The 14,924-nt window shown below is 49.2% G+C and overlaps 1 protein-coding gene across 6 annotated transcripts in view; it reads right to left on the bottom strand.

Annotated features, from left to right (window-relative positions):
- Nucleotides 1–2,120: 2,120 nt before the first annotated feature.
- The window catches only part of SLC13A3 (solute carrier family 13 member 3), an 87,340-nt gene continuing 74,536 nt past the window's right edge, over nucleotides 2,121–14,924 (bottom strand). For all 6 annotated transcript variants that reach the window (XM_082645799.1, XM_082645798.1, XM_082645796.1 and 3 more), the window contains 3 exons: nucleotides 8,574–8,735; nucleotides 5,507–5,644; nucleotides 2,121–4,088 (listed from right to left, as the gene is read on the bottom strand). In XM_082645799.1, the coding sequence (XP_082501925.1) occupies nucleotides 3,912–4,088; nucleotides 5,507–5,644; nucleotides 8,574–8,735 (477 nt within the window). In that variant the 3' untranslated portion in view covers nucleotides 2,121–3,911. The remainder of the gene's footprint in view (nucleotides 4,089–5,506; nucleotides 5,645–8,573; nucleotides 8,736–14,924) is intronic.

The raw sequence follows: 14,924 nt of genomic DNA, 5'->3' as shown, positions 1-14,924 counted from the left end.
TGCTTGCCCCTTGGGGAGCCCCAGCAGGAGAGCTGAGAGAGAGAGAGGGGAGGAAGATCCAGGACAGCTACTTCCCTGTGACGTCATCAAGGGCTGGATGTGTCCCTGGACTAAAGTTGTCGGCTCCAGCTCAGCAGCTGTCCCGCAGACCCCGGGCTGAGAGGTGCTTCTCCATGCCTAGCCCTCCCTCTCACCACCAGGGTCTATGCTTTCTCTTGTGGTTTCCATAAGTGACCACCTGCCCACACCTTGTAACTAGACCCTCATCTCTCAGATGGGGAAACCAAAGTCCAAACAGTAAAGGGCCTGCTTAAGGTCATACAGATGTTATGGGTGGAGCCAGCTGTCCAATGCGGCTTACTGAACTATTCGCTCAATGAGTTTTACTCACCTTTTCCCCCCATTTACCACCACAGCTTCCACTCCTCTGCCCACATGATCCTGCACTTCTATTTGACGTTTGTGCCGGAGTCTGTCCGTGTTCATGCTATCACTCCACATTTCATCACGTCTGCTTGTGGCCATGTTTCCACGGGGTGCTTCCTCCGTGTTTTATTTAAATGCCCCTCTTCCCCAGTGATGGTCATCTCGGTGGCCTCCGGCTCCTTGGTACCTCAAACAACTGTGGCATGAATATCTTCCTACATTGTCTCCTTAGGGACCCATGGGATAATTTTGCTGGGATATAAGCCCAAGAACAGGATGGGCCATAGGGAACGCAGACAGTGAATCCCCGATTACTGCCAAGTTGCTTGCCAGGCTGATGGTAATAGTTTGTTGTCTCGCCAACAGAAAACAAGGGTTTCTGTGCCCTCCCATTTCACCATCACTCACTGTCCACTTTTCCAGTTTTTGCCAGTCTGATTGGCATGTTGTTGAACCTTGGTTTAACTTGCACTTACCTGATTACAAGTGGTCTGAGCATCTCTTTATAAACCCGCTGGCCACTTACATATCCCTTTTTAGAACGGCATATTCGTAACTTTCACCCAATTTTCTCTTGGATGTTATGGTGGAAGGCTTCCAAAGTTGGTGGCTAGCCATCTTCTGCCCTGTATGTGGATGACACTCCTCCCATCAAGGGGCGGAGTTATTTCCCTCCCCTTGAACCAGGCTAACCCTGTGACCTGATGTGACCAACAGAATGTGGCAGAATTGACGTTCTTGGACTCCCAAGCCCACGCCTTAAGGGGACTTGTAACTTCTGCTTTTGCCTTCTGAGAAGCCCACTGCCATGTACAGAGGTCCAGGCTGGACTCCTGGAGAAGCCACGTGACCCTGGAGGGTCCACAGCCATCATGGACTTTCCAGCGCCAGCTAAACCACCAGCTGAGTGGCCCCAGCCACACCATGTACAGCAGAGACAAAACCAGGCCTGCAGAACTCTGACCAAGTGCAGAAATGTGTTGTGTTTTAAGGCCCTGAACTTTGGGGTGATTCGTTATGCAGCCTCAGGTAAGTGTTTTGTTTTTGTCTCTTCTTGCATCTGGGTATTCCTTGTGTATTCCAGATGAGTCCTTGGTAAATTTCTAATGAGTCTGTACCACCCCTGCCATCTCCTTTCCTCCCACACCACCTTGAGCACATGGCTGACTCCTACTGGTCTCAGCCCAGGGCCGCCTCCTCAGAGAAGTCCTCCCTGACCACCCTGGCTAACATAGCCTCTGAGTAGGTTTCTCACATTGGCCAGTTTCATTTTCTTCTTAGCCCACGTTATGACCCAGAGTCACTTTACCTATTTGTTTACCTGCCTACTGCCTGTCTCCTGGGCTAATTTCCATGTGGCTCGGGACAGTGAACTAGCACGTAACAGATTCTAAATAAATACTGTTGAATGAATGAATGGAAGAATGAGTGAATAAAGAAATGAGCTAAACAGACCCCAGATTGAAGAGTGAGTTTGCTTTCTCATAAATTCTGGTATAGATTTACTTATCAAATGTTTACTAAGCATCTACGACTATGGACCAGAAACGATTCTAGGAACTGGACTTACAACACTGAACAAAATAAAGTTTGTATTCTCATAGGTTTATTTTCTAGAGGGAGAGAAAGTTAAAAAACAAGAAAGTAAGTAATACAGTGTCCTGACTAAATATTAAGGAGAAAAATATAGCAGGATAAGGGGATAAAAAGTAATGAGGGTGATATTTTAGACCTGATGGTCAGGGAAGCTTCTCTGGGGAGGTGACATTTGAGCAGAGACCTGAATAAAGTGAGAAACAAGCATATATTTGGGAGCAAAGTGTTCTAGGTAACGGAAAGAGCATGTGCAAAGGCCCTGAGGCAGGAGAGTTTGAGTATGTGGCTGGAGTAGAGTGGAGAGGGGAGAGCAGTAAGGAAGTGAGGTCAATTCTGTGAAACCCCCAGTTCCAGAACTTAGGGCTTTGAAGCTCTTTTATGGCCACAAAGGCAAATAATCTCCAGGCCCAGGGTTGATTAACATTCTTTATTTTATAGAATTTTCAATCAGAAGTATTTGAAATCACGATTCATCCGGTTATAAGCCCCTTGGGTTTCTCTGTGAATGAATTTCTCCACTGCCCCATCCAATAGGAGTGCACGCCCCACCCCAACGGGCTGTAACTGTGACTAAATGTTGAAGTAACCCCACGGGAAGGACAAGGAGCCCATTCTCCCTCCTCCCCACTGCTCCCAGGGGAACATCCATGACTCACTTGTGCTGTTTCAAGAACAAGTTCAGTCCCTGGGTGCTGCTTCCCAGCCCGAGCTGCTTGGGGAACCTCATCCCTCAGAGGCGTAGGAAGCCGGGGATGTGAGCTTTCTGGGCCCCTCAGCCGGTGCCTTTTCGAGATGTTCCTACTTGAAGCAAGGAGGGATCAGATCCTCTAGGACAGGCCCCACCAGCCACTGGCTCAGGGGAAGTCTTAAGTTGTCCTCGTCTGTAGAAGAGGATTATGGTGTTTCCCTGCCTGAGACATTTACCTCTTACAAGGCCCCAATTTATCTTTTGACTTTTCTCTCACCCCTGAAAAATGTGGCCTTTGCTAATCAAACATGCTTACCGCTTCGGGTCGGGGTGGGGAGGTAAAGACCAGCTCCTGGAACAAGAAGAAGCCTGCAGCCACGAAGGCCCCTGCGGGCCACATGCGGAAGGGGCCTGGCTGGAGGGGCCACGGGTCACCTGTGAGAGGGCATGGCCCAGACTTGGCCTGACCCTGAAACTGTGGCCACACTGAATCAGACTGAACAGGAAAATCCTAATAAGCTTCAGTAGAAAGGTCTAGAACTCCCCTTGTGCGCTCGGGAGCCTGGAGAAGCAGCAAGGAGGCTTTGCACGTTCTCTATGTCCTCAGGATGTCATCTGTCCCTCCCCCTGTCTCCAGGGATTGAAAATACCCCTGGCTGCTGGGTATCAGCAGGGGTGATATTTGAATAACTGGCAGAGAATTGGCCCCCACCAAGCAGAGCACACACCAGCTGTGAACAGCTGGAACAGCTGGACTGGGACCCAGCAGCCCCAAAGTCTCTTGAAGGAAGGCGATCCCTAAAGGCAAGATGGTCTCTCCAGGTGGTAACTTGTGTAGTCAGTGACGGGTGCTAGCTGTGCTTCCCACCCTACCTATTCAAGACAAACGCCATTCCAGATTTGCTTATCGTTGCTGAAATTGGGCTTTCTTGCATCCTAACCACAGAACAGCTCAGAGATAAAGGAGCTTGTTGCTCAGGCAGCAGATCTGGGAGGTAGCTGCACCCTGAACTGCATGACAGAGGAGAAGGTATCCTAGATAACGAGACTATGGACCCAAGTGGACCACTGGAAGTCACCCTTGCTTGCTGCGTACTGGATCACAGAGAAGAATTGCTTGATCATCCTGTAGGGTCCTGGCAGCAGATGATGGCGCGAACTTCTGGGAGGGCCCAGCCCAGAGACAGTACCTGAGGGGGACTCAGAGGGTCTGAAATGTGTCATTGGCCAAGGTGGATGGCAGTGCTGTGATATTGGTTAGGTGGATGTTGGCCCAGTCCGGGAAGGTGCCCAGCTGGAAGATGGTCTGTGCCCAAGTGTTCATGGCCAAGCTGAGCAGCAGGACGCCCATCACATTCATCAGGAGTCCCGTCCGCACCTGCAACGGAGCCCAGAGTGAGGGAGGGGCCTCCTCGAGGCCCATTATACAGATGGAAAAGCCCAGGCTCAGAGCCCAGAGTGAGGGAGGGGTCTGCTTGAGGCCCATTATACAGATGGAAAAGCCCAGGCTCAGAGCCCAGAGTGAGGGAGGGGTCTGCTCGAGGCCCATTATACAGATGGAAAAGCCCAGGCTCAGAGTCAGAAAGTCCTTCACCCAAGACTGCACAGCTGGCAAGTGATGGAGCCAGACACAAACTGAGGTTGGTCGATACCCAAGACCCTTCCATCTTTACATGCCTTAGGCTGACCCTCAAGGAGCTGAAAGTGTCCCCATTCACTGAGTGGTTTCTAGGTGCCAGGCACTATGCCATGCAGTCATCACAGAGCTATGTACTTTACCCTGAAAGCAGCCCTGTGAGGGCTGTTATCATCATCATCATTATTCCCATTTTACAGAAGAGGAAAATGAGGCTCAGAGAATTTGGCCCACCCAGGATCACACAACCTGAAAATAATCTGCTTTGATCAGTAAACATACCCTCTGCTTTTCATTTCCTGTCTCCCTCATAGAAGGCAACCTCCTTAGAGGCAGGCCTGTGTCTCCCCTGCACTGCTCAACCCCCGGCCCAGAACATGGAATGGGCTCAGCAAATATCTGTGCAGCGAATGAACCCACAGTGGATGAACGTCTGCCTGCCTGGGTCCCTGCTGTCTCTTTGCTCTGTGATCTCTTTCTGCCTCTCACAGTCTCCATTTGTCCTGGGGGAACTCTGTGCCTGGAGAGCCTGCGTGGGTTGAGGACTGGTTAAGCAGATTCCCCCTTCTCAGTTGCACCAGCTTAGGACCCTGAAGCTTAGGTCCCTGAGCACCCACGGTGCAGACACCCCAGGCAGCCAGTGGAGGGGGAAGGGTGGCAGGAAGCAGGCGGAGGAGGGGGCAGGAGCCGGTTCGGCAGGGGAGCCCGGGGTGGGGGCGGGGGTCCCTGCCGAAAGCTGGAGGTCCCCCGCCACTGCCACGACCCTCGGCCTCTGTCTCCTCTCCAGCAGGCTGGGCACCGAGGCCCGGCCCTAAGTCCCAGGTGTGGTCCACTGCTCCTCTCCTAGAGACGCTGCCACCGGGCACAGAGGGCTTGGCCAAACAAATCAGAAGACAGGGCGGTGCCCAGAGAGAGGGGAAGCCCCTCATCTCTGAAGCAAACTCTGGAAAGTAGTCGCTGAGGCAGTGCTTCCTGAAGTTGCCTAAGCATAAGAATCATCTCAGAGTGTTTGCTAAAAGGTATATTTCTGGTCCCACTCGGAAGGACCTATTCAGAAATTGCGGGATGTTGGGGGAAGCACAAGTCCTGCCTTGATGCCTTGCCCACCCCTGGCATCCACCCACCTCCCCGGACCTCTGCTAGAAAATGCCCAGACTCACCATGTCTTTGACCAGCAAGTGTCCAGAGGCGAAGGCGATTGAGTTGGGGGGTGTCGAGACTGGAAGCATGAAGGCATAGGAGCAGCCGACTGTGCCGGGGATCATCAAATAAAGGGGGTGCACCCTCAGACGGATGGCCTGGGCCCAGCAGGGGCAGGAGAGACCGAGACCGAGAAACACAGAGAAACCACACGGGAGATGGAGACAGGTGGAGAGACAGAGATGCATGGAGAGAGATTGGCGAGTGAGAGAGAACGAGAGAAACAAACGGGAAGACGGATTTAAAGACACACAGAGAGAAATGCGGCCAGAACGGACACAGAGGCAGAAGTAGAGACAGACAGACAGGAAGAGAACCAGACCGAGGGAGATATGGAGAGAACATTCCTAGGTTAGCGACATTCCAAGCACACGCAGGTTCATCAGGGAGGATGCGCTGGGGGGATTATTCTAGAACACTCCCTCTTCCAACTTGAGTGCGTATCAGAATCACCTGGAGGGCTTGTTAAAACCCAGAGCGCTCGCGCCACCTCTTGCAGAGTTGCTGAGTCAGCAGGTCTAGGGCAGGGGGCCCCAATAATTTGCATTTCTAACAAGCCCCCAGGTGATACTGATGCTTCTGGTCCAGGGACCACACCTTGAGAATCGCGGCTCTAAAAACCCTCAAGTCCCCGGCCTGGTCCTTCTCTCAGCCTAACAACCCGAACAGCTGGCCTCTGGGTGCCTTTTGTTGGGGCCTCACTGGATTTCAGAGATAAAGAGAGCTCAAGGTAGCACCCCTCGGCACTCATTTCCAAATTTCTAAGACTGTGTGGATCAAAGGTGTCTGTGGGTTGGCCTCAGTTAGCAGACCACCGGTTCATCACCTCCCCCAAATGACATGTCCATCTGTGACTCATGTTGATCACTTTGCCAGCATTTTATTTATTTGTTTGTTTGTTTGTTTAGCAGTACGCGGGCCTCTCACTGCTGTGGCCTCTCCCGTTGCGGAGCACAGGCTCCGGATGCACAGGCCCAGAGGCCACGGCTCACGGGCCCAGCCGCTCCGCGGCATGTGGGATCTTCCCGGACCAGGGCACGAACCCGTGTCCCCTGCATCGGCAGGCGGACTCTCAACCACTGCGCCACCAGGGAAGCCCAGCATTTTATTTTAAGATGAGGATTTTTGGCCCCTCTAGGGAATTTTTGTAAAACAAAGCACATACATTTTCTCAAAAAGCACTAAGATCACCCCCTTGCATGTAAAATGTTTTGATTTTGATGATAAGCAACGTTTAGAAGAATAAATCATTTGCTAGTATCTTCTTCAGCAAAAGCTGCCCCTGCAGACCTGACTGGGTCTGCTCTCCCTCCCCTCCCCCAGAGCACCCCCATCTCTCTCAATTGCCAGATCCATCAGATCCTGGGGAAGGGTGTGATTAAATCCAATCACACTTAGCAAGGCTATGGGGACCCCTACCCCACACTGCTGGTGGCAGTGGAAATGGCACGCCCACACTTGGGAGGGCAATCTGTCCATCTCTTACAAAATTGTAAATGCACATGCTCTTTCACCCAGGGATCTCGGTTCTGGAGATCTAGATGTATCTACATATAAAACGGTGCTCAGAGAAGGAGAGGCCAAGGCAGCACTGTTGGGAAATAGCAGAGGCTGGAAACCACCTCTGTGTTCATCAGTAGAAGATTGCTTAAACTATGGATTCATAATGGAATATTCTCTAGTCATTGAGAAAGAATAAAGTGTATCTGTGTGTGCTAATACAGTGTGATATCCATTATAAATTGATGCATAAATTAATAAAAAGCAAAAAGTGATTCAGATAGTGTGCCTGGCATATCACTGTTTGCATACAAAGCATATACTTACAACATTGATTTAATTTGATCATTTTGGTCTATATTGAGATAATCATATGGTTTGGTCTTCTTTAGTCTATTTAAATATAAAACTATACTGAGTGTCTGTAATCAGTTTTGAAATTACTAGTAGAATTCATATGATCGTGGGTCCGTTTTGTTATTCACATCCTTGTTTACATGTGACATTGAGTTATAGCTTTCTTTTCCTTTGCTCTCCTTCTGTTTTTGGTGTCAGGGTTTTGCTAACCTTGTACCTTGATTGAACAGCTTTCTCGATCTTTCTGTGCTCTGGAACACTTGGGGTAAGTGGGGACTATCTGTTCCTTGAAGGTTTGCTAGCTCTCACCTCAGACATCCCTCTGGGGCTAGTGATTTTTAGAGCAGTGATTCTCAACCGGGGATAATTTTGTCTCCCCAGGGGACATTTGGCAATGTCTAGAGACATTTTGGATTGTCACAATTTAGGGGGGATGCCTTTGGTATCCAGCAGGTAGAGAACAGGGATGCTGCTAAACATCCTACAATTCACAGGACAGCTTCACATAACAGAATTCTCTGGCCCAAAATGTCAATAGTGCTGAGAAACCCTGCTTTAGAGGGAGGCTAGAGCTTTGCCTACCATTAGAATTTCTCCTAAGGTTATTTGTCCACTCAGATTTTCTACTTCTTCTTAATCCATATTTGGCAATTCCTATTTTCCTAGAAAACTCTCCATGTCACCATGGGTTACTTTTCCCAAAGGAGGAAATTTGGTGCATTTGGAAAATATTTACTCTGTTTATGCATTTCTTTTTTTTTTTTTTTTTTTTTTTTTTGCGGTACGCGGGCCTCTCACTGTTGTGGCCTCTCCCATTGTGGAGCACAGGCTCCGGACGTGCAGGCTCAGCGGCCATGGCTCACGGAGCCCGCCACTCCGCGGCATGTGGGATCCTCCTGGACCGGGGCACGAACCCACGTCCCCTGCATTGGCAGGCGGACTCCCAACCACTGTGCCACCAGGGAAGCCCGTTTATGCATTTCTTAAAGAAAAAAACAGTATTCTTTTTAAAAAAATATATCATGGTTCTGACACTCTCATGCACTTTGGAAGAGAGCGATGACCAACTGTGGCTCCTGGTGGAGCACCCAGGAGCGAGAAAGAGATTTCTGAACGTGTGTTGGGGAGAGGTGTTTCCCTCCCGCCCCAGGACCCTATATGGACCCTCACCAGCTCCGCCAGGACAGGCAGAAAGATGATGATAGTGGCCGTGTTGCTGGCAAACTCTGTGAAGAAGGCGACAACCACAGTGATGATCAGCACGGCCAGCACTGGCGGCACCTTCTCCAGGGGGTGCAGCTGCCCACCAATCCATGCGGATAGCCCTGACTCCTGCAGAGGGGAGGAAGCAAGGACACCTTCTCACCCCCCGCCCTCCAACAGCTGCCCCCCACCCCGAGCCTGGGCCAAGGGGGGAAGGTTAGGGTCGGCCACAGCGATGACAACTACACCCTTTCACATACGGGTTGACTGAAGTTCAGAGAGGGTAAGTCACCTGCTCAAGGTCACATATTCCAGCCTGGACTTCAGTCAGCTTCTCTGCTTCCTGAGCTGCTCTGGACTCCATACTCTACAGGCCCAGGGCCCAAACCCCTGGATCCTCAAATAATCCATTTGGTTCTCCAAATAATCCATTTGGTTGTGGGACCCCTAAACTTGAGTGGGAGAGGGGAACTGGACCCTCCATGCTAAATCTTCTCATTCCTCCAGTGATGGTTATTAATTACAAAAATATTAACACATTTATACAAAATATTCATTATTAATTTTATAATTATTATGTATTAATACATACCAAATATATAATATATACAAGATATGATATATATCATATATAATAGGAAATGTGTCAGATATATATCAAGTACAACACAATGAATAGGATTATCAATAATAAAGATATTTATAATGAGTATTACAGTGGTGGTACCACAAACACGAACATTATTAACATTTTATTCATTATAAGAATCACCATTATTGAGGCTTTACAGGGTGCCAGGCACCTGCCTGCATTACCTCCCTGACTCTTCCCAACCATCCAGCAAGGTAAGCTTTCCTCCCTGTGTTACAGAGAAGGAACCCTAACTTGGCAAAGTTTCTGTGACTTGCTCAAGGTCCCCAAAATAGTGACTAAGATGTATTTTGCACTCAGGGCCATGTACGTCAGTAAACTAACATTCTCCTGCAAAGTTCCTTGTCACTGGGCACCCTCCACTGGATACACCAGACTGTCACTGCACCTCTTAATGAAAGGCAGTGCCCAGAGCGGACCACTGCCCTCCAGGACAGAGAAAAGACAAGGTAGATTGTCTCCTCCCTGGCTCCAGACTACACCTGCCATCAACGCTGCAGAATTACCTCTGAGCTCTCTCTCTGCTGAGTTCTCCAGGAATTACTGTACTTACGAGTATTTAATAATGATACCCTCCCCCACCTCTGTCCTCACCACTTCAAATGTATCCTTAACAACCCGGAATCCAATGCACCTTCATTAAGACCCCAAAGAGGAAAAACTGATGTAAAATTGTGCTCGATGCTGCCCCCTGGTGGTGCCATGCAGCAATATCTCATTAAAGCTGCAAGGGCACTGCCTGTAGGTCATTTTCTTAACAAAGATAACAAAGCTGTAGGCTTAGGAGCAGATCAAGGGCAGAGTTGGATTAGACCCCTAACATTTAGAATCAAGTGTATGTCTACCATAGCCCTTTTATGGTAGACATACACTTGTATGTCTACGCAGTATCTTTTGGTACCAACAAACTTCGGTTTATCAGAGACAATTTATGCTCTTTTGTGTTTAATAGAAAATTTGCTGCTTATTCCAGAACTTAAACTTTCATAGTGGATTCTAGAATGCAGTATTCTGTTTTTACATAAATAAAATAATACATTTGTCGGTACAATATGACTTAAAAGTTACCTTCAAGGAATGAATAATACATGCTAGTTTTCCCTAGAAGAGACCTTATAAAATTAAGGTGCTGCTTCCACATCTGCACTGTTTGATAGCTTAGAAATTATAGTATATGGCAGAGTCGAGCCCCAGCCCCTCCTCTGGCCCAGGGAACGCTGCAGGGAAAAATGGGTCCACTAGTTTTTCCCAGAGGCCACAGCTCTGGCAAAGAGACCGACAGCGTGTGTGCAGTTAAATGGAGAGCGGCTGGAGAGAGGGAATATTAATGAATTGGATGAATGAGAAGCCAAGAGCTTCCCTGTAGCCGGGCCTCTGGGTGCCAGGCTTCCAGCCAGCGTCCCAGCAGCCACTCAGGGCCCTGGCTCAGCTTCCGCAGCCAGAGGGAGGCCTGGCAGCTTCCAGAGAGAGGAGATCCCCCAGCTGCTCTCAAGGGGACTCGAACGGGCTTCACCTGCCCTTTCCCATTCCCTTCGAATCAGAAGCTCTGTTTCCTTGGAAACACACGGCCACATGGTTTTCCCAGGGACTTCAGGGCCAACAGCGGGCAAGGTCAGAGGCAGCAGGCCCAGGGAGTGAGCACAAGGGCTCTGGAATCAGGTTAAGTTTGTCCCCCCACCTTAATCCTTTCTAGCTGTGTCATCCTGGGCAAGTAACTTAACCTCTCTGTGCCTCACTTCCTTTTCTGTAAACTGAGATGTACCAGTCCCTGTCCCAGAGGGTTATTGTTGGGAGAAAAGGAGCTAATCTGTAAAGCACTTAGAAGAGTGCTTGGGCACCGGGCAAGTGCCCAAAACATGCCAGCTGCCATTAGTGGCATCAAGTCACGAGATGTCAGAGGTGGCGGAACACTCAGAAATTGCCCCAGGCTGTGATTGTCAAACTGTGCTCCTTATAGCCCCCACAGATGCCAAGAGGTACCTGAGGCCACATCGCAGGGGGGAGGGGGAGGCTGAGCTGCCCCCTCTTCCTCCTCCTTTCCCAGTTCCACGAGGTCCTCTCTCCCCGATCTCTCTGACATATAGTAGGGTCAGATCTTAAAGGAGGGTGTTATGGTACAAGTGGAATGTTTAAAGTTGAAATCTCTGGGACTTCCCTCGTGGCGCAGTGGATAAGAATCCGCCTGCCAATGCAGGGGACATGGGTTCGATCCCTGGTCCGGGAAGATCCCACATGCCACGGAGCAACTTAAGTCCGTGCGCCACAGCTACTGAGCCTGCGCTCTAGAGCTGCCAGCCACAACTACTGAGCCTGCGCTCTAGAGCCTGTGAGCCACGACTACTGAGCCCGCGCGCCTAGAGCCCGGCTCCGCAACAAGGGAAGCCACCGCAATGAGAAGCCCGTGCACCGCAACGAAGAGTAGGCCCCGCTCGCCGCAACTAGAGAAAGCCCGCACGCAGCAATGAAGACCCAACGCAGCCATGAAGACCCAATGCGGCCATAAATAAATAATAAATAATTCTTTTTTAAAAAGTTGAAATCTCAATAGAAAACCCTTGAAAATCTCTTTAAAAGCCTCATAAAACACAATAGGCTCAGCTGTGTGTGTACAACTCCATGTAAGAATTCTTAGGTAGAGAGAGCTAGTCAATTTGATTAAAGGAAAGGAGGAAGACTTTACGCACATGTGTGAACATTGGAACCACTGTAATACTTACAAGCTGTGTGGCATTGGGCAAATTAATGAACGTCTCTGTTCCTTGATTTCTTCAAGGGGTTGTGGTGAGGCTTAAATGAGTGCAGGTAGAAACGATCCCTCTATATAGTAAGTACTGAACAGGGCTTATTATTATTTATGTAACTTAACAAACACTTAATATAGTGCTCACTCTGTGCTGGGCACTCTTCCAAGTATTTTGTTAATGTTAACTTATTAATCTTCGAAACAACTCCATGAAGTAAGTAGTATAATTATCTATATTTTATGGTTGAAGAAACTGAGGCACAAAGAAGTTGTGATTTGCCCAGATAAGTCAATTAAGTTTGGAATTTTGAGCCCAGGATCTGGCTCTTACTTCATCAGTCTACCTCGTCAATAAAATAACAACCACAGCAACAATAATAATAATAAGATAACTCTCCAGCAGGAAGTGAGGGATTCAGGAGAATACACACGTTTCTACTTGCCTATGGGGTCTGTTCCACCCTGATTTAATACCAAGCTTGTATCACTGAATATATTTGTAGATAAGTTTATTGTGGGTAGGGATGAAAAGAGATATAAATGAAGGTGTCAGAATAAGACCTTTTTCTATGAGACAGTAAAACTATAATCACAAGAAAAGTGGTGAGGTTGACATAGGCTGCTGGCTTTAACACCTGGTCTGTATCAGCCCTCTGCTAGGTACTTGCCATCCATCATGTCATCAGTCCTCAAAACAGCCCATATTGTAGGTCTTGTCCAACAAATATTTATTAAACGATCATGTTATGTACTAGGACTTTTCTAGATGCTTAGAACAGCAATGGATAAGACAGGTATGGTCCCTGCCCTTGTGGAGCTTACATTCTAGTAACAGAGATAGCAATAAACAAACAAATGAACAGGATAACTTGGGGGGTAGGTATGGTGTAAAGGAAATAAGTGGGGTGATAAGAGGGAGAGTGACTGTGAAGGGCGGATGCTACTTTAGACAGGGTGGTCAGGGATGGTCTCTCTGAGGACGTGACCTTGGAGCCGAGACCTGAGGGTAAGGACACAGAGATCTCAGGCAAGAGCATTTGGCAGAGAGAAAGCAGATGCAAAGGTCCTGGGGTGCAAATGAGTCATGTGGTTGAGGAACATTAAGGGGCCAGTGGGACTGGAGGAGAGCCCACGAGGGGATAGAGGTTAAGAGCTGACATCAGGAAGGTAGGCAGGGGCTGTCGTGTGTAGTCAAGCCATCAGACTAGAGTCTAATTATATGGGCAGTTTTGCAGCGGGAGAAACCTGCAGTGAGGACATCAAGTGGTCAAGCTCAGAGCAAGCACTGGGATCTGCTTCCAGCCCTTCAGAACCAGCAGGTGGGAGTCCAGTCCCAGTGCAAAGGCCTCTAAGCCCCAGGAGGCCTGGCTGTGACCTGGCGAGGGCACTGGGCAGGGCTAGGAAGCAGGACATGCCATGAGCACTCTGGTCCCTCCTGCAGCAGGCCGCCTGTGGGGGGGATGGTATGAGCAGGGGTTGGGGGAGGGAGCAGCTGTCACACAAAGTCCTTTTTGAACAGAAACCGAGGCCAGCTGCCCAAGGCTGGGCCAGGAGCCAGACTGGCCTCCCAGCATGCTCATCAGTCCTGCAGCCAGGCCCACTGAGAGCCAGTCTTTGTCCACCACTCCCTGAGCTTGGAGAAGCCTTTGGGGTGCAGGTCAGGCTCAGGGTGAGGCGAGGTTCATATCATCTCGATAAATGGCATCATTTCCACTGAGTTGCCCAAGGCAAGAACCTCCCCTTTTCCATAATATCTAATCGTAATAAACAACTATGTCTGGCTATGTTCTAAGTTCTCCACATGTATTAATTCACTTAATAAGTGTAACAACTCTATGAGATGGGCACCATTATTATGCCCATTTTACAGATTAGGAAATGGAGGCACACAGCTCAGAGGTGAAAGATCAACTCCAACCCAGATGGTCTGGGTCCACCACCCATGCTTTCTACCATTGCATTGCATGGCCTCCTCAAGGCCATGGCTAACATGCCACTTCCTCCCAGAAGCCTTCCCTGATACATCCCCAGTAGGAGGCAATAGTGAGAATAGTGAGAAGAGTCAGACAGATGCAAGTTCAAAGCCCAGCTCTGTTACCTATGAGCTGTGTTCCCTAGCATGAGTCACTTAACCTCTCTGGTCCTCAGGATTCCTAAAATGGAGACAAAAACAGTACTTTTGCTCATCCATCCTTTTGTTCCTTTTGAAGTCTGTACCTTTGTATGTGTCATTTATTGAAAAAAATGAACAAAATAAAAACACATTTCACATAAAAAGAGCAGCTATGTAGAGAAGCTGGATGTGCCCCCCAGTCCCGCTTCAGTGCAGCCTTGGTGTGGGGTCCATAGCATGATGGTTCCGCTCTCGGGGCTCTGAAGGCCTTTTGTCTCGGCGCAGGGAGTGCGGGCTGCAGACGGCCTTCACTGTCAGCCCCTGAGGGACGTCTCAGACCGGAAGTTGTCCTGCCCCAGGTTATACCACTCCTGGGGCGGAGTCTCCCCACCTCTCCTGCTTCCTTCCCTCCCTTCCACAGGACACAGCCTAATGCCTGCTCACTAATCCCCGCCGCAGAGTCAGCCTCCTGGAAGCTGAGCCCGCAATCACCATGGAGTGAGTGTTTCCAGAGAACACACGGGAGCTCTTGGCTCCTATTAGCGGTGTATCCCTTCATTTACTCTCTTCTTTAATTACTCCCAACAACCCCATAGAGTAAGAACTTCAAGCCCATTCATAGCTGAGAAAACTGGTGCCCAGAGGGCTTAAGGAACTTGCCTAAAGGGCCCCAGCAAGGAGTAGGATAGCTTGGATGTGAATCCAGGTACTCAGATCCCAAGCCTGGGTTTCCGTAACACTATTTGAAACTGATAATTAAAACTGAATTTTATAATGCCATTTGCAGCAACATGGATGGACCTAGAGATT

The sequence above is a fragment of the Mesoplodon mirus genome (genome assembly GCF_964341445.2).
Source record: "Mesoplodon mirus genome assembly, chromosome: 15".
Taxonomy (NCBI): domain Eukaryota; kingdom Metazoa; phylum Chordata; class Mammalia; order Artiodactyla; family Ziphiidae; genus Mesoplodon; species Mesoplodon mirus.
Note: the sequence above shows the minus strand (reverse complement) of the source record. Positions and strands in the feature narration are given on the sequence as shown.